Genomic DNA, 20,792 nt, shown 5'->3' with positions numbered 1-20,792 from the left:
CCTACCCAGCATCGATATTACGCTGCGAAATATTTCGCAGATACACTATCCTGTCCAACGCAGCCATTCCCAACAGACTGGATGCTACATTCAGAGATCTTCAAACAGATCATATAAGAGATGGTTGAACCTTTAAGAGACCTCTTCCCCACAAGGGTCAACTGATAACATTCGTCTCACCAATACCAGATCCACGGACAGTGGCAACAGACATGCGAAGCATCTCCTGCCTAGGACTAAACACTTACGTGTTTCTCCACCAGCTCTAATACCTAGGGTATTGCAGAAATCAGTCATGCGAGAGACCCACAACTATTTGGGGCACGCCTTTTGACCAGCGAGAATATGAATTCCTATTCTCATACAAGACCTGGGACTGCCTCTACTGCTACTACCAGAGTGTGCGAATCTACTAGTACATCCTCACACAAAGCAGGTGCACGCAACCCGAGGTGTTCTGGCTACGCGTGGACTGTATCAGGCATGCTTGAACAAGAGGATATTTTGCCAGAGCAGCGAAAGCAGTCACACTAGCTTTACGCCAAGTCTTCACGCAAACTTGTCTGGCGACAAGTAGTGGCGCCGAGAGAAAAAGATCGCGTTTTGAGGATCGGCTTCACAGCCATGAAAGTGACACATCCTCAAGTGGCGGACTACCTTTGTCACCTAGACAAAGGAAGCGGTTAAAAGGGTCAACACTCTCAACATACCTAGCAGCATTGAGATCAGTTATCGTCATGAGGACGAGTGCAACTGACAAAAGTACCAGAGTTACTGGCCTTACTACGCCCTTTTAATTGGAGGACCAACATCAGAGATTTAAAGCTCCAGTATGGGACCTCAGCGTTGTTCTATGACATCTCACTAGTGACATCTACGAACCATTACAGAGAACATCATTAGAGTTCTTGGCGCTTGAAGGCTGTTCCTGATAACCTTAGTAACAGCAGCAAGGATGTCGGAAATACATGCTCTGGATTTGAGAGAACACGATTTGATGCAAATCAAATATCGTACATATGGGACTGAGATGGGACTTCATAGCAAAGAATCAACTGCCAGGTCATCCAGACAGACAGTTCCACGTCCCAACACTATCATCAGCCCTTGGACCACAGGATACGCAGGTCTTATCCTTGTGCCCAGTACGAGCACTGAAAATCTACCTACAACGATCCAGGTCCATGAGACGGAAATTCAAGTGTCTTTACGTCTCGATATCAACAGTGACACAGACAAAGGTCTTCCGCACTAAGATATCAAGCTGGATCAGAACTGTCATACTACGGGCCTACAAAGCAGCAGGACTGGATCCTCCAAGAGCCTTCAACCCACATGAAGTGAGAGCTCTGACGTCAACGCTCTCTATACTTGGGAATCGCTCTATCAGGACGATAATGGAGGGCTGCTTCTGGAAATGGGACATGGTGTTTGCCAACCACCACTTGAGGGACATCGCCACTGAGGACGGCTCTTACATTCACCATTTCGGCCCACTTGTTGTAACACAACAATTGACAGTCCCACTAAGGCGCAGAGACGGAGTCTCGCCCTTTTATCGCATGACTTACTAATCTTACACTCAGCGGAGTTCTGCTTAAGTCACAATGCATGTCTAACAACTAGCATAAGTGATATGACCCAGTACTTGTAAGGATACTTGTACAGGAATGGGTCGCTTCTCCACTTGGTGCTTGCATCAAGAGATAGAGTCGCAAAATCCACATAAAATGTTAACAAAGAAAGGACCAAAAGTTAACTATTGTGGTCCCCCCATTTAAAGGCAGCTGGAAGGTCAGGGTCGCAACAGCAGCAGAGTTTACCAGTAAATACAGTGCCATTCTGAAAGTTCCCGTAGGGGGTATATAATGACGTAAAATTCACTAAAGAAATCCTAAAGTGCTTTTCCCACCACCTTTTCCGTCCAGTTCTACAAGCTAAAGAGCATGAGTCAGGATAAGGAAAAATATGTAATTTTCTGAATAAAATTGATATTTTATATTTATCCTGACTCATGAGGTAAGCCCACCCAGCCTCCCCACTAGACACTTTGGATTTCCCTGCAAATTCAAGTGTCGGGCTCATAATCAGGAGAGAGTGAGGCATGTGGGCACGGTGGCGCCACAGTTTCCCGCCTAAACGGCTGGAGAGATAACTCTTGGTAGGAGTGATTTTACATCTATTCTTTATTGAAGGGAGCTTCAATAGGAGATACAAGTGTTCCACTATGTTCGCAAGAAGAAGAAGAAGACAAGCAAAAGAGCATGAGTCAGGATAAGTATAAAATATCAATTTTATTCAGAAAATTACATTTCTGTTTGCACAAACAAAAATATATGAATTGTCATTTTGTGCAAACACAACACAACAAGCAATTTAACACAACAGTTGTTTTATTAATAAACATTTCTTTGGCACAACTTGGGAGCTGACTGATAACTGAAGAAGGGATGATCGAGAGCTAGGTTGCCGTCCTGGCACTGCTGCGCCGGCTTGGATGAAGAGGTGTGTGGAGTCTGCGGACTCTGATTGCTAAAGTGGGCTCTGCGGACCCGCTTGTAACCTGAGCTGTGGTTTAAAACTTGGGGGATAAGGATCCAGTGTTAAGTGGGTAATTGCCCAAAGCGAATGAATTAATATATTTAAGAAAAGAGAGCCCCCAAGTTGCAAAATACATACATGAATGTGATAGGAAGATGAAGACATGCAAATAATGCAACCGTGAGAAAGATTGCTGCTAAGGCTCAGTTCTTGGGTAGATGCCGTACAAGTGACAACTGCGCATCCCTAATAACAGTTTCAGGTGTACGCACATACCGATTGAAACAATCAGACAGCCATCTGCCGAGTGTCTTTATCAAGTGATCCTCCATGCGTACACTAGCCGCGGATGTGGCTGCACCAATACGGAATGAATGTCCTGAATATTTCCTGGAATCGAGTCCTGCATGTCTCATAGTTTGGGCAAGCCATTGGAGCAACACAGTACGTGTGGTCACCTTCCCCACACAGTCTACAAAAAGAGGGTCACTCTTCAAGGCACCCGGAGAGAGTCTAACTTGTTTGAGGCGGTTAAGGTTATCACACGGACAGATGGCAGTGTAGTTAGCGAACAGGGATATGGTGACACCCTGTCTGAAGACGTCAGTTTTAGAGGCTTTTAGTGTCAGAGTACACTTTCCTTGGATATGATCCAGTGTCACATCCGACACAGTTACGTTGGTACTTGCATCGAATGAACATGTAAATTCAGCACACCTCAGGAATCCGAAGAAGGCCGTAGTGCACATGACCTCCATAACCAGATCGTTAAATGGTCTTAACACTCCTTGTCTTAGTTTAAGCACAATCTTTTTTAGCACATCATAAGTTATAGGCAGGCATGTAGATATACTGGGTTTCTGCAGTCTTTTATATCCATGTAGAAGAGTCTGCAGTTGGTTTAGAGCACCACAGGAGACTAGATCAAACACTGTGTGGATACCTGCTTTCAGATAGGTGAATCGAATGCCCGCAAGGTAAGACTTCACAGTGCTATACTGAAGTTTAGCTTCACCAAAACAGTATGCCACATATTGTTGTAGCAGTGCTGAGTTCACTGGTGGTAGGTTTCCGAATGGCTGCGTCAGAGTTGTATACAAGCTGTATCTAAGGAGGAATGAGATGTAGGACTGGAAACCAGTTGCATAAGTAGTTCTGGTTCTTGCTCTGATTGATGCCACCCATAGGGTGTTCAGATGTTTTGCCAGACCCATGTCAGTTGTGACGGGGGTGGGCATGGTGTCGCTTGAAGATCTGCTTTGGGGGCTAGTGTCCGGAACCGAGCGATCTGCAGCCGAGATAGAGAATCAGCAATTTGATTACAGACACCAGGCACATGTTTAGCATGTGCAACAACATTATGAGAAGCAGCTAAAGAAGTTAACCTGTGCATAAAGGCATAATGTCCTTGCATTTTGATCTACCCTTTGTAATAATGCGTACAGTAGATTCGTTGTCACAATAGAACACAATCTGTTTAGTTGACCACTTTTCACCCCACATCACTGCTGTTACCACAATGGGGTAAAGTTCCAGGAGAGCCATAGATCGACTGTTACTACAGCACAGACGTTGCATGGTGGCTGGCCATGGTGCAGAGAACCATGAACCATTGAAATATCCTCCAAATCCTAACGTAGAGGCATCAGTATACAGTCTCATGTCTGGAGCTGGTGTCGATGACGATTCATGGAAGAATGACACACCATTCCACTTGCGAAGAAACGTGTGCCACATGTTCATGTCTGCACGACATGACACGAATGACCGCCCAGGCACCACAACTTTGCAGGCATAGCACAAATGTCCAATCAATGATAGTAGCTGTTGTTTGGTGCACTTTCTCTTGTGACTGAATTCTTGAATCATGGTGGGTATCCTGGACAGTTTGTCACGGTGGAGCTGGGCTGTCATTGTCTCATCACTATACCCAAGTACTCCATCTCACAAGCCGGTCCTAGCATTTTATGTTCAGATAAGGGAACCCGTAGCTTTTTGAAGACATCTCTGAGAGTGTTCATAGTATTGGTAGCTGGATAAGTGGGACTATCAATGGTTAGAAAGTCATCAAGTAAATGGAGCATGAAATTGACATTGTAATTGTTGTTTAGAATCCACTCAATAGCTTGTGAAATATGATGAAAGATGCGAGGACTAGATCTACACCCGAACGCGAGACTTTTGAAGAAATAGTACTGAATTGCCCATTTGAATCCAAACAGTGGCCAGAAATCAGGATGGATTGGTACTTGTTTAAATACATCTTTGATATCCACCTTGCACATTTGAGCGCCCTTGCCAACATCATTCAATTGTTGTATTGCATCATATACTGTCACATAGGTTAACGAGCACACGTCTTTGTCTATCATGTCATTGATGCTCATAATTTCACAGTGGTCGTGAGGTGCTGACAAATCGAGGATCAACCTCTTCTTCAGGCTATATTTACTTTCTGCTAGCCCCAGTGGACTTACTCGAAACAGTTCAAAAGGTGAATGTTTAAATGGTCCATCAATATAGCCCCTATCCAGTTCTTGTTGTACTAATGCAGTAACAGTTGCAGGGTCTTTTCGAGCACTCAGGTTGTTCCTACACTCCCAAGTTTCGTCTGGCACTGATGACACGAGGGGATGAAACCATATTTAAGTCCATTGGTCACATATGCCACAAAGTCTGCGTCTGGATGGGAAGCCAGTTCTTCTTGTAACTGGTCTACGTTAAGTAGCGTCAATGATGGTCATTTTTTCTCGTATGACTGCTTCTTGTCATGAGTATGTTTGGTCTTCCGGCAATCGAGCTTACTGTGACCTTTGCCAAAGCAAGAGGCACAAACATGAAGAAAGTTGCACCGGGATCTCATACATCCGTCCTGGTTGAAGTTATTGCAAACTTCTTGCCCTTGGTGTTGTATCCTCTGCCGTCAATATGAATCGGTTGTAGTCGATGAAGGGGTGTAGGTCTTCCTTATGGCTGCCGCTCGAGGCAAGTCACTCTCTTGCCCCAGCACTGACGGGCATGTAGCTGTGTCGTGGCTAATGCTGGCACATCGTACACAAGACCTACAGCTTAGTCCAGATGTTCAGGTCGTGTAGATCCTGGTATCGGGGATCCCCCCAGTCGAGATGTATCTCCCTCTCAGCTAGTGCCGTGACACAAGCAGCAAAGTGTTTGTGGTATTCGTAATGGACGAAACCACCATACAGGTTGTGTAGTTCTCCAACAGTATGTTCATGTTGGTCCAGTTGGGCTCTTCTGTTTGGCCACGCTTCACAGAAAATGTCTTTGTAGATTTTGAAAGATCTAGTAAATTCAGCAAAGTTTAAGTTTCTGATGAGTCGGGGATCTGCCTTGACATTCCTACACCCTCCTGATTCTTCTGACACTCTATAGTCACCAGCTTCTTGTGTAGGCAGCAGCAGTGATGCTAGGTTAACATATTTCCCTGCTTTTTCTTCTTGTATGTTCATCAACAAAATTTACATAGGGAATGGTATCAGACGACACGATCTGCACTGAAGGTGGTGATATGTTATCATCGTTTGACCTACCCCTTGAATTTAATTGCTGTGAGAGGGAAGAAATCAGATCCTTCATTTCCCTCATTATGCCAATCATGTCAGCTGAAGGAGTTGGTGGTGTTACCCTGGTATCGGATGTCTCCTCGGTGTTCCCGGAAATTCCAGTGTGCGAGCGGGTGTGCTGCAAAGAAGGAATGGCCGATTTCAGACTTGAGCCACTGTTACGGGGGAGGGTTACTGGAACCGCCTCTTCATCCCTGCTGATCACACAGTTCTCTTTATACAGTTGCAACACAGTCTTCCTCCCCCATGTCGAAGGCACACTGACCCCAATAGCATGTAATCTCTGGCGTAACCCAGCTGTAGTCAGGTATGGAGCTTTCCTGGTACTGTGTGATGCCCCATCCTCATCTCCAACATGGCGGTGCGTGTCAACCCTTTCGTTGGTTGAGGAAGGCGCACTTGAGCTTGCAGCATCTGTTCTACCTCGCCTTGCAGAGCGTCTGGAGGCCATGTCAGCGATAGTTGGCAGCTTCCCATCGACAGTGAGGTATAGTAGCGACAATACCAATCACTTACGGTGCCGGAAAAAGCAGTAGCAAATTTGTACGTGCTGTTATGTTGCGAGCACTATGACTTGGAGCAGAAGGAAGTAGAAAGGGTTGTGGGAAGTAAACAAAGTGTGCGCATGCTTCCGCTGCTGAGAATACTTGGTAAGGCCAGGTGATACGTAATATTAAGGAGTGACACTTCAATGATTCAAAGAGTGCGCAGAAACATAGTACAACATACCTATTTAAGTTAATAATACATACGAGTGAGAACACTTTTTCTGTTTGCACAAACAAAAATATATGAATTGTCATTTTGTGCAAACACAACACAACAAGCAATTTAACACAACAGTTGTTTTATTAATAAACATTTCTTTGGCACAACTTGGGAGCTGACTGATAACTGAAGAAGAGATGACCGATAAAACTTTTGCTGTAGTATTAAAGTACTGTCGCAAATAGAAAAAAAATGTTTTTAGGCTGTTACTCTGCTCCCTATAATTTACACAATTGCAAATAGCATATGTCGAAATAACCCACATCGGCCTAACTGGGCGTTCAGTGGGATGCGTAATAGGATATCCAGAAAAGCATGTTTACTCGTAAAATCTGGCAAAACTTTGAAAAAATGCAAACAGTTGCACAAAACAATAGATCAGACTATAGAAGACAATTACATCGCTCAGCCAGGTATGATGACGTGGCGTCGATTAGCCTGGCATGAAATGCATGTGCTGCATACAGGCACAAGGGGTCATTTCAAAGATATCTGATTCTTTTTAATGTGTGCTGAATATATCTCATCTGTTAATTAACATCGTACGTGTCATTCTTTCATAGTTTATATTGAGATATGTAAAAGAGTATGGTACCCATAGATAAACTTAAATCAGCCATAGTATTAAATGTCTCAAAATATATAGGTGGCATGACCACCCGAAGATCGACAGGACTGGATATTATTTGTAAACTGTTATGACATGCCGTTTACTTCCCCAATTAATTCCCCTAAAGGATTATCTTATTTTAGCCGATATCGACACCCGTTCTGATTTTGCTTTTGAGACGACCCCTCCTACCTGTTTGTTTTTATAGTGATAGTGAGACTCCATGGTGGCTAATAGTTTCAGTATTAAAGCTATTATTTTTTATGTCACCTATCGTTTGTAATGAAGCTAAGTCTAATTTCAAAATGGACATTTAAAAAGTGTCCTTTGTAATGCAATATCATCGCACACTAATTTGCATAAAGCCAAGGTCTGTTCCAAATAAGTCGCATTGCTCATTTCTGCACTACTTTCTCCTCAGTAAAGTAAATGTGAAAAAAACAGGGTTTTTTCTATTTCCGACAGTACTTTAGCACTCTTAAGCAGTAGTAGCAGCACACTGAATGAGTAGTAAGTAGCCCACTCTAGTAGCAGCACACTGAATGACTAATTGTTTGATTGGCATTCTAGAAGTTGTATGTTTCACTGAATGACTAGTAAGTAGCCCACTCTAGTAGCAGAACACTGAATTAGTAAGTAGCCCACTCTAGTAGTAGCACACTGAATTAGTAAGTAGCCCACTCTAGTAGTAGCACACTGAATTAGTAAGTAGCCCACTCTAATAGCTGCACACTGAATTAGTAAGTAGCCCACTCTTGTAGTAGCTCACTGAATTAGTAATTAGCTCACTCTTGTAGTAGCACACTGAATTAGTAAGTAGCCCACTCTAATAGCTGCACACTGAATTAGTAAGTAGCCCACTCTAGTAGTAGCACACTGAATTAGTAAGTAGCTCACTCTAGTAGTAGCACACTGAATTAGTAAGTAGCTCACTCTAGTAGTAGCACACTGAATTTGTAAGTAGCCCGCTCTTGTACCAGCACACTGAATTAGTAAGTAGCCCACTCTAATAGCTGCACACTGAATTAGTAAGTAGCCCACTCTAGTAGTAGCACACTGAATTAGTAAGTTGCCCACTCTAATAGCTGCACACTGAATTAGTAAGTAGCCCACTCTAATAGCTGCACACTGAATTAGTAAGTAGCCCACTCTTGTACCAGCACACTGAATTAGTAAGTAGCTCTCTCTAGTAGTAGCACACTGAATTAGTAAGTAGCTCACTCTAGTACCGGCACTGAATTAATAAGTAGCTCACTCTAGTAGCAGCACACTGAATGACTAATTTTTTGATTGGCATTCTAGAAATTGTATGTTTCACTGAATGACTAGTAAGTAGCCCACTCTCGTAGCAGAACACTGAATTAGTAAGTAGCCCACTCTAGTAGTAGCACACTGAATTAGTAAGTAGCCCACTCTAGTAGTAGCACACTGAATTAGTAAGTAGCCCACTCTAATAGCTGCACACTGAATTAGTAAGTAGCCCACTCTTGTAGTAGCTCACTGAATTAGTAATTAGCCCACTCTAATAGCTGCACACTGAATTAGTAAGTAGCCCACTCTTGTAGTAGCACACTGAATTAGTAAGTAGCTCACTCTAGTAGTAGCACACTGAATTAGTAAGTAGCTCACTCTAGTAGTAGCACACTGAATTTGTAAGTAGCCCACTCTTGTACCAGCACACTGAATTAGTAAGTAGCCCACTCTAATAGCTGCACACTGAATTAGTAAGTAGCCCACTCTAGTAGTAGCACACTGAATTAGTAAGTTGCCCACTCTAATAGCTGCACACTGAATTAGTAAGTAGCCCACTCTAATAGCTGCACACTGAATTAGTACGTAGCTCACTCTAGTACCAGCACACTGAATTAGTAAGTAGCCGACTCTAGTGATGGCACTAAATTAGTAAGTTGCCCACTCTAGTAGTAGCACACTGAATTAGTAAGTAGCCCACTCTAGTACCAGCACACTGAATTAGTAAGTAGCCCACTCTAGTAGTAGCACACTGAATTAGTTAGTAGCTCACTCTAGTAGTAGCACACTGAATTAGTAAGTAGCCCACTCTTGTACCAGCACACTGAATTAGTAAGTAGCCCACTCTTGTAGCAGCACACTGAATTAGTAAGTAGCACACTCTAGTAGTAGCACACTGAATTAGTAAGTAGCCCGCTCTAGTAGTAGCACCCTGAATTAGTAAGTAGCTCACTCTAGTAGCTGCACACTGAATTAGTAAGTAGCCCACTCTAGTAGTAGCACACTGAATTAGTAAGTAGCTCACTCTAGTAGCTGCATTCTGAATTAGTAAGTAGCCCACTCTAGTACCAGCACACTGAATTAGTAAGTAGCTCACTCTAGTAGCTGCATTCTGAATTAGTAAGTAGCCCACTCTAGTACCAGCACACTGAATTAGTAAGTAGCCCACTCTTGTACCAGCACACTGAATTAGTAAGTAGCTCACTCTTGTACCAGCACACTGAATTAGTAAGTAGCCCACTCTTGTAGTAGCTCACTGAATTAGTAAGTAGCCCACTCTTGTACCAGCACACTGAATTAGTAAGTAGCTCACTCTACTGCATTCTGAATTAGTAAGTAGCTCACTCTAGCCACACACTGAATTAGTAAGTAGCCCACTCTTGTACCAGCACACTGAATTAGTAAGTAGCTCACTCTTGTACCAGCACACTGAATTAGTAAGTAGCCCACTCTTGTAGTAGCACACTGAATTAGTAAGTAGCCCACTCTTGTACCAGCACACTGAATTAGTAAGTAGCTCACTCTAGTAGCTGCATTCTGAATTAGTAAGTAGCTCACTCTTGTACCAGCACACTGAATTAGTAAGTAGCCCACTCTTGTAGTAGCACACTGAATTAGTAAGTAGCCCACTCTAGTACCAGCACACTGAATTAGTAAGTAGCTCACTCTAGTAGCTGCATTCTGAATTAGTAAGTAGCTCACTCTAGTAGTAGCACACTGAATTAGTAAGTAGCCCGCTCTTGTACCAGCACACTGAATTAGTAAGTAGCCCACTCTAGTAGTAGCACACTGAATTAGTAAGTAGCTCAATCTAGTAGTAGCACACTGAATTAGTAAGTAGCCCACTCTTGTAGCAGCACACTGAATTAGTAAGTAGCCCACTCTAGTAGTAGCACACTGAATTAGTAAGTAGCCCACTCTAGTACCAGCACACTGAATTAGTAAGTAGCTCACTCTAGTAGTAGCACACTGAATTAGTAAGTAGCCCACTCTAGTACCAGCACACTGAATTAGTAAGTAGCCCACTCTTGTAGCAGCACACTGAATTAGTAAGTAGCACACTCTAGTAGTAGCACACTGAATTAGTAAGTAGCCCGCTCTAGTAGTAGCACCCTGAATTAGTAAGTAGCTCACTCTAGTAGCTGCACACTGAATTAGTAAGTAGCTCACTCTAGTAGCTGCATTCTGAATTAGTAAGTAGCCCACTCTTGTACCAGCACACTGAATTAGTAAGTAGCCCACTCTTGTACCAGCACACTGAATTAGTAAGTAGCTCACTCTTGTACCAGCACACTGAATTAGTAAGTAGCCCACTCTTGTAGTAGCACACTGAATTAGTAAGTAGCTCACTCTAGTAGCAGCACACTGAATTAGTAAGTAGCTCACTCTAGTAGCTGCATTCTGAATTAGTAAGTAGCCCACTCTTGTACCAGCACACTGAATTAGTAAGTAGCCCACTCTTGTACCAGCACACTGAATTAGTAAGTAGCTCACTCTTGTACCAGCACACTGAATTAGTAAGTAGCTCACTCTTGTACCAGCACACTGAATTAGTAAGTAGCCCACTCTTGTACCAGCACACTGAATTAGTAAGTAGCCCACTCTTGTACCAGCACACTGAATTAGTAAGTAGCTCACTCTTGTAGCAGCACACTGAATTAGTAAGTAGCTCACTCTAGTATAAGCACACTGAATTAGTAAGTAGCTCACTCTAGTAGCTGCATTCTGAATTAGTAAGTAGCCCACTCTTGTAGCAGCACACTGAATTAGTAAGTAGCCGACTCTAGTAGCTGCACACTGAATTAGTAAGTAGCTCACTCTAGTATTAGCACACTGAATTAGTAAGTAGCCCACTCTTGTAGCTTCACATTGAATTAGTAAGTAGCCCACTCTAGTAGTAGCATACTGAATTAGTAAGTAGCTCACTCTAGTAGTAGCACACTGAATTAGTAAGTTGCCCACTCTAGTAGTAGCACACTGAATTAGCCCACTCTATTGGCCCAGGTCAAGACAGGGACGTATGACGTCTCCTTCCAAGGTCAATCAAGTTTGGCTACACCATTTGCATAATCGTTTTATGACCGCAGCATCAACCAAGCACACCGTTTAGCGGTCACATAACTGCCCAAACCCAATGAAACTGCTTGCAGGCTGCCCATCTTCGTGCCTGGTGTCCTCATGTTGAGCTGATTCTGACACAGGTCATGAACATCTGAACATCTATGCTGATCACAATTGCACCTGCAAATGGCTAAAATTGCGGGTAATGTGGACACATATGGATTGCTCTTGGTAGAAGTCTTAGTAGAATGTTCAGGAGCTGGGCGCAGGTTGCCTAATGCTGAGTTCATGTGTGTTAGTCAATGAGACAACGTTGGATTGCTGGTGCGAATGCGATGAGGAGGGCACACATGGTACTGAACAAGCTCCAACACATATGGCTAGTCAGTGTGAAATCTGAAAGTGGCCCAATTGTGCTGCTGTTGACTGTGGAAAGTGGACCTTAATGCTTAATGCTGTTTTAATATATGCCCGTTACATCCATAAAACAGATTTCTCCACTAGCAAAACATTTTGTTCTATATGGGTATGTTTGGGACATAAAGTAACACATGTTTCAGTAGTACACTTAAATATTAGTACACTCAAGTAGTAGTACTTGTACACTCAAATAGTTATGAAATAGTAATGATAGTGGCACTACTGATGGTGATATTGCTGGAATATTGTTAAAAGCTGCTTAAAACTGTACTCAGTCAATCAGTCATACAAGGTCATATGCAGTTAACACCCACCTCACTTTACCATATGAAATAAGTCATAAAAGGCTAATGTTCATGTATTGTTTGCTTCAGACTCGCTGCATTTGCACAGAATGAAGAAGGAAGTGGTATACCAGCTGATATCCAGCTTTTTGACATTTTTTCCCAACAGATTGCACAGGTGATTCAGGTATGCATTAACCCAAATCATTTCCTTAAAATGTCATTGAAATGTTGATAAAATGAGGTACAGCATTTTTGGCAACAACTTCAAATATGTGTAGCATTAGTTTCTTTGAGCATAACTCAGAAACTATTTAATTCTTCATTGTAAAACTTTTCGTATGTATCAAACATACCGTATTCAACGTATTTAACACTCTGTCCTCATAAGGGCCCCCTGACCACATTTTCAACTAAACCAAACATATACTTTTTAGCGGTCCCCTTTTTGTCCCCCGCCGCAACGCGGAACAGGGGACTGTATGTCCGAACGTACGTCCCAATTCTTGTTAACACGATATCTCATGAACTGGTGTACCCAATGTCTTCAAATTTGGTGACAGGCTACATTGGGGGATTACGCAGACACCAGTTTATTTAGGTGACCTTGACCTTATTTTTAAGGTCACCACGACACTTTGACCACTTTTCAAACTCTTGTTAATGTGATATCTCATGAACTGTTGTACCCAATGTCTTCAAATTTGGTGACAGCCTACATTGGGGGATTACGCAGACACCAGTGTATTTGAGTGACCTTGACCTTATCTTCAAGGTCACCATGACACTGACCGTTTTTTAACTTATTTAAACGCGATATCTCATGAAACATTGCACCCAATGTTTTCAATTATGTTGACAGCCTACATTGGGTGATTATGCAGACACCAGTCATTTCAGGCATCTTGTATGTGACCAAAAAATAAAAAGCAGTAAATATAGATATTCCATTCTTTAGTGGCAGGGACATTGCCATATCAGTGGCAAACACTTGTTGAGGTTTATTTATGTTGTATATAGGGCTGTAACAAATACACTATGTGACGAAAACGATATGTATCACGAATTTTGGGTAACAAATGCGAATAATTATTCAAGAATACAATAATGTAACTGCTATTTCGTGTATTGTGCCCAGTCAAAACCATGTCATATCGTCTGAGGTGAAAAAACAAACCTTGAAAATGAAAATAGATATATGTGCAGGATACTTGCAATCAAACAGCACTAGACATGATAATTCCTGTTATGCTACTTGTTATTCTACTAAGCCAGAAATAGCAATCAGCTGTGTACACAGTTCGCTCGAATCTAGCAGTGATACAATTAAAACGTCCGAAAATATAACTTCAGGGAATGTCTGTTCCATTATCAAAAAAAATTATATCTTAAGCAGTTATTTTAAAGGGATAATACAAGTTGCTATCATCTTAGTATAATGTTTTTTTCTATGTACACATTTAACATAATAATTAACATAGGCTCAGTGCTTTGGGTATGTGGCTGGATACATTTTACGTATGGCACAGTTTGACAAGTCACCGTCGATTTCCCACGGTACATGGCACTTTGATTGCAAAAACAAAATGTTGGCAATTAATTGTCTTATATAACTTCAATGAGTCAATAACGCTGGTCTTGGGGTCCATGGATGACTAGGTGGTAATCCGATCGTGAATGTTAAAATAATGTGAAATTGGTGCTATCACGTTAGGAGCGAAAAGCGGACCCTCATGAGTATGGTAAGGCCAAATAAAATAAAAAATTGTGGTTCCGATTACACCTCTTTAAAATTTAGGGTAACGTATATTACCGTAGATAAGCCAAATTTTGAGGACCCAAAAAGCAGTCTGTAGAAGGGGGTCGGCTAATCTATGGGTTATGCTTTCGTCAAAAAAAATTCCAGGGGTAAGAAAATAACATCGTATCACTTCGCATGAACAAACAACAGAAGACGACTTTGTCAGTAAAGATGTCAAATTTGCAATTAAACATCTCTAGACAAGATTATTTACCTAAGCTGTTTTTGCTGGGCATTTTATTATTTGCAGGGAATAAGATTACCGTGTGTATTTGAGCCGGAAATAGCAACGAGCTGTTCACACATTTCCCTATGATCAAGTTCAAACATGCACAATAATATAACGGGATGAATTCTGACGCAGTCATCAGGAAAATATAATACAGAATACTATTATTTAACCCAAAGAAATATATCCTAGCATTGTGTAATTTTAATTACAGGTTTTGCTCTATAAATGCAGAGTCTAATTTAGACCGCGCCCTTGCGCCATTGGCGCTTGATAGTTAAATATTATGCACTATTCCTTTACCTGGTGGGTCTGATTGGCGCACTATATAAATAATTTGACTCGTATCAATCATGTAAAAACATATCAATCGTCATTCGTAATCCCCGCAGTGCTGTACACGCTTTCCCTCATTTAGTGTGGTGCCTAAATCAATGCATGGAGCTTATAATACGTAGCTTATTCAAGTCATGCTGTTTCGTTATACATTAAGAGTTATGCCCCTTACCAGTGTATTTCCAAGGTGTATATCAAAGGCCGGTAACTGAAGTTGAAAAGACAGTGTGCAGTTGTCGAAACAAAATGTCGGGTGAAAAGTCGTCTGCTGCTGTCAAGCGGCAGGCTCAAATACATTCATTTTTCGAAACAAAAAGAACAAAAACTGATAGAGAAAATACCGAAACTGTTGCAAAGACAAGTGATGACAGTTCTAATTCAGTAATTGAAACGGAACCATCAATAGCCAATGACACGCCAACCGATGTTGAAACTGAGACTGAGAGCAAAACATTGATCCGTTTGTTCCAAACGAAATGGCATGGTTTGTATCCGTGGGTTCTGTATAATGAGTGTAAAAACAAAATGACTTGTGCACTTTGTCTGAAAAATGGAAAACATAATGTTTTCAATGATGGAACTGATAATTTCCGTACTTCCACGCTCAAGAGACACGCTGATAGTGCCGACCATAAACTTGCCATGCAAGCTGAATCGTTGAAGGGACAAATGAAAATGGCAGTGAAAAATGTGCTTAGTGAACTATGTTGTCCTTTCATTGTGAATTTAAAGATCCGGGAAGGCTGTGGGTCAGGATATACAACATACACCAGCATTCCAACAGCTAACGAAATGGTGAACGAGGAGAGTTCTATGGATAAACATAATTTGCTTGATAACGGTCTTAGTAGCTACACCGAAACGTTGCTCATATTATATTAAAGAAGTTGTATATCCATAGAACTCTCCTCTTTGTTCATCACACCAACTTCTGAATGCCACTCAAACAAGTTAACGAAATGGTGTCGGCGCTGGCATCGGTTATAAGGAGAGACTTGGACAATAAGCTTTTCCGTTCCCCATTTGTAAGCATATTGACTGATGAAAGTACGGACATCACCGTTCACAAAAAAGTTAAGAGTGTATGCAACTGTGATTGACCCAGAGACATTTACTGCATCTACACATTTCATTACTAATGCCTAACTTCAACAGGGTAAAGGATCTGCAATAGCAGAGACACTTACAAATATCCTTAATGAAAAGAATGTACGCATAGTTAAATGTAAGGGTTTTGGAAGTGACATGTCATGACAGGTTTGGGCAAAGGTGTTACTGGACAGATGTGTAAACAAAAATCCCATGATGGTAAATTACCACTGCATAGCGCACCGTCTAGCATTGGTTTCTTCTCAAGCTGCAGAAAATAGTCCAGCAGTGAAGGACTATAGTGAGACATTAACCTCCATGTTTTATTATGTCAAGCATTCTGCCAACAGAAATGAGTCCTTGAGAGAGATACAGATTGTTTTGGAAGATCCTACACTTAGAACGACAGAAGTTCATTCTGTACGATGGTTGGCAATCTATAAAGCAATTGAAACTGTGTACAGGTGCTTACATTCCCTTATGACAATTTTCATCAATCACAAGGATGCAAAGGGTCAGGGATTTGCAAAGAAAATTTCTCAGCAAATATTTGTTGGTTGCACTTATCTTTTGATGAGTGTATTGTCTATTCTCTCTGAACTGTCCACTAGTGTTTCAGAAGAGAAATCTTGATATTTGTCTTGTGCAAGTAAGTATCAGTAGAAAATTCCTTTTCACAGAAAACCTAACTACATGGATCAGCTTCAAATTGATGTGACACTTAATGAATCAGGAAAAGCTCAGTTCAATCCAATCATCTCCTGAAACGTAGAAATGACATTGAAAATATCAGAAATAACTTTATTCAAGCTGTAATAAAAAATCTTGAGAAAAGGTTTCCAAACAACAGCACCATATATGCCTTTGGTATAATAATAATAATAATCTTTATTTGCACTGAGAAGGCCACAGGCCTATAGTACATAAAGTTATGTTACATTTGAGAGGAATTTAGATCGGGTAATCACAGCATAGTAAATGAACATTGAAATATTTTGTAGAAGAACTGGATTTTTACTACTTAACAATGAGGAGAATTTTATCACATTTGGATGGACATAGTAATATCTTTTAATATATTTTGTTCGCAACCGGTCATAAAATGGACATATTAGGAGAAAATGTAATTCATCTTCTATTTCGTTTAAATTACAAAGTGTACATATTCTATTTTCTCTTTTTACATTCATATATCTGCCTCTTTCAATCAACAAATCATGAGAAGAGCATCTGAATCGTGCCAGTGCTATTCTAAACTTTTTAACATTAACACAGGATAGATATGACTCAAGAACTATGGCATTTTTAAACAATGTTTAATACATGCACTTATTTGATAAGGATATCCTTTCACTCCATGTTTGAATATACATATCTTTTAATCTTGTCGTTAAGGATTGTATGAATAACGTAGGTGATTCGACATATTGTGTATTCCATGTAATTCCAAAACCAATAGAATATAAAAATGCCTTTGGTATGCTTGGTATGCATTCAGTTTCATTTCTCACCAGTGATGAACTTGAAATGTGGGGAAATCTGAAATTAGAGAAGCTATTGGAACACTTTGGGAGTGATAAATCACGGGTTGTTAATGGGACTGAAGTACATGTGAAAGCAATCATTGATGCTGCTGATGCCCGGGTGGAATGGGGGAAACTGAAGAAGGTAGTTGTTAACTCAGGTTATCCAAGAGATAACATGCAGAATCTGTGGAGTTTGATACACAGCTACCACTCTCAAGACTTTCCTAATCTACTGATTCTTGCTTCAGTTGCACTCACAGCACCTATCCACACATCAGACTGTGAGAGAGGTTTTAGTTGAAAACAAAGGTTCAAGAATTCAGGATTTCAATTTTGAGGACAGTCTTAATGAATGGAGTGAAACAGAGAAAACTGTTTCAAAAGATGTGAAACAATTTACCCAGTGCCCAGTATTACCAAAGTGACTGTAACTGTTTTCTATTTTTACTAACTCAAAATTAAAACAGACTGAGTTAGAAGATAATAACTTTTATGGCCAAAGCAACAGTGTTTAAATTAACACTTTAATTGATGCAACTGAACAGCTAATTGAATGACAAATTCATTAAAATTGTAGAGTGAATGCATTGTCGCCCTTGATTTTTCTGGTGACCCACCTACAATGGTAAATGTCCCACTAGTTTAATTAACCATGGGCCCAGGGCTCACTTCATCTGAAAAGTAAATTAGACACTGTAAATGTAAAATATATATAATCAACACTAAGGTTATACGGACCCTCATGAACGTGGTAAGCGGAAGTTGTACGCACATACCGAATGGGGTAAAATATGCAAGCCATTTAAATTCACACATTTTTACCGATGTTACTGTAAACTAGCAGTCCATGGAAAACGAAACGGTAATCAGTTCGTGATTGTTGATAATATGATGTGAAATTGGCTATCGCAGTTGGAGTGAAAAACGTACCCTCATGAACGGTAAGCAGAAGTTGTACGCACATGGAATGGGGTAAAATAAGCAAGCCAGTTTGTTGACATGTGATCGTCCAGCTACAATAAGTATGATATTTAGCGAAACAAAATATGTTATCCATTTTCTGTCAACTTCAATTTTCATCCATTTTCTGTCAAAGTTATAATTATCGGTAACTGCAAGTTGTCTGTGATCTGTGTTTGCCGCGATTAGGACCCCATCACGGGGGTCGGCTTATGTATGAAACATTCCATTCTGACACTAATTTTAAGGGTCAAGTTTTGGGGTCGGCATATCTATGGGGTTGGCTTATCTACGGTAATATATGGTAGGTAGGAATTTTAATATATTTGTTTTTACATATTTCTTTTTTAGAAGTAAAGTACAAACTAGTACAAACTAATAATCAACGTATAATTGTTTATTCAGTTAAACTTGCAGCCATTATATCAACTTCCTCTATCAGAATGACCAATGTCTGTTGGTGCTGGTGTAACAGGCCAAACTTTCCCCCTGGCCAAATCTCCCCCCGAGGAAACTTTGTCCTAGGTCAAAATTTCCACCCCTAGGCTTAATCTTTCCCCTCCCTTGAATCAACTTTAAAGGCTACTTCTTTCCCACCTTTGTTCTTATATCGAAAGGGGGAGATTCTGGCCCAGCTAGGCTATTTCTTCTCAACCTTGTTTTCATGTTAATGTCCGTCTTGAAAAAGTCAGAAACAAGAACAAGACATAGCTATTCACATGAGCACATTGATAAGATTTTCATGTTAATGTCAAGTTCCATTAACAATTTTCAGGTCATCTTCATTTTCATCTTCATACATAACATGTACATGGTTCACATTTTGTTTCAATAGCCTTATATAAGGTGAGATTAAAAAGAAAAGCAAGCAAGAATAAAAGCAAAGTGTCAAAAGTATGTGAGAGCATGTATATACAGTTAATGATGCAGATGTTGTCATGAAACAAAGCATGAATCTTTTGCATCATTTATCTTCCTATATATCAATAATGATCAAATAATCATGAGCTAGAACTAATTGAGATTACAAAGTTACTCGCACCAGGTGCAACCTGCTAGGACAAGTACAAAAATGTATGCAGTGGACCCTTTAGCTTAACAGAAAATTAAAGAAAACAGTTTTGTATCAATATGTATCTCTGTGACATGAGTACTAAAATATAAACAACCACTGGTAAAAATAATCATGTTTGACCCAACACAATTCCCTAATTCCAAAATATTAAAAATAATTTAATATTACCAAATTTTTCTTTACTTTATTATATATCATATCATTACTATTGTTTTATATTATCATTTACTTATTTTTATGTTTCAGTAATTTACTTATCCCCACTTCTTCCAAAATGGCTTATCTCAAAATCATTACTATATTCCAATTTTTTACTAAATACCCAGTTTTTACTTGGATGCCCATATTCATTCAAAATTTTATTCCCTCACACATGGTTTTAAATATGGCATCCACATAGGCGACATAAAGCAGACGTAAAAATCAACACAACAACAACCCAACACGATATCTATATCAAATGATATTAGCGCTAAGAGCAGACACTTAGTGCCTGGAGTATTTTAGCGCTTTATAAATTCACTAATTAATTAATTAAATGCTGTATCATCTATCATTCCACAATACTGCCTTATTCTAAATTCAAAAGACAAGATTTGTTAAGGGGTATACTTGAATGATTTACATCTTAAGGTGACATGATTTGACAGATGAAGAACTAATGCAATGTGTTTTCATAGGAATGGAGCCAGAAGCAGGATGGATAAAGAGATATATGCCGTTCAAACATGCCGTGCATTCAAATCAGTACACCCAAGTCAGAGGCAAGAATGGACTTGCAATATAGTGGAATGATAGATGATACAGCATTTGATACAGATATTGTGTTGGGTTGTTGTTGTGTTGATGTTTACATCTGGATGATACAGCATTTGATACAGATATTGTGTTGGGTTGTTGTTGTGTTGATGTTTACATCTGCTTCCAACTGTTAAGTTGATGTCACCGACATGGATGCCATATTTAAAGCCATGAGTGAGGAAATAAAATTTTGAATGGATATGGACATCCAAGTAAAAACTGGGTATTTAGTTAAAGTTTCAAATATAGTAATGATTTTGAGATCAGCCAATTTGGAATAAGTGGGGATAAGTAAATTATTGAAATATAAAAATATGTAAATCATAATATAAAACAAAAGAAAGGATATAATATATAATAAAGTAAAGATAAATTTTGTAATATTAAATGATGTTTAATAATTTGGAATTAGGGAATTGTGTTGGGTCAAACATGATTTGAGAAAACAAATTGTGAA

The 20,792-nt window shown here is 40.2% G+C and overlaps 1 protein-coding gene across 1 annotated transcript in view; it reads left to right on the top strand.

Moving 5' to 3' along the window:
- The window catches only part of LOC124271757 (vacuolar protein sorting-associated protein 35-like), a 114,088-nt gene that overhangs the window by 59,288 nt on the left and 34,008 nt on the right, over positions 1-20,792 (top strand). The window contains exon 10 of the mRNA XM_046706923.1: positions 12,609-12,705. Coding sequence (XP_046562879.1) covers positions 12,609-12,705 — 97 coding nt within the window. The remainder of the gene's footprint in view (positions 1-12,608; positions 12,706-20,792) is intronic.

The sequence above is a fragment of the Haliotis rubra genome, unplaced genomic scaffold (genome assembly GCF_003918875.1).
Source record: "Haliotis rubra isolate DU_JTF1 unplaced genomic scaffold, ASM391887v1 Scf163, whole genome shotgun sequence".
Classification (NCBI taxonomy): Eukaryota; Metazoa; Mollusca; class Gastropoda; order Lepetellida; family Haliotidae; genus Haliotis; species Haliotis rubra.
The sequence above is the reverse complement of the archived record's forward strand: the minus strand, read 5'-3'. Positions and strand labels throughout refer to the sequence as shown.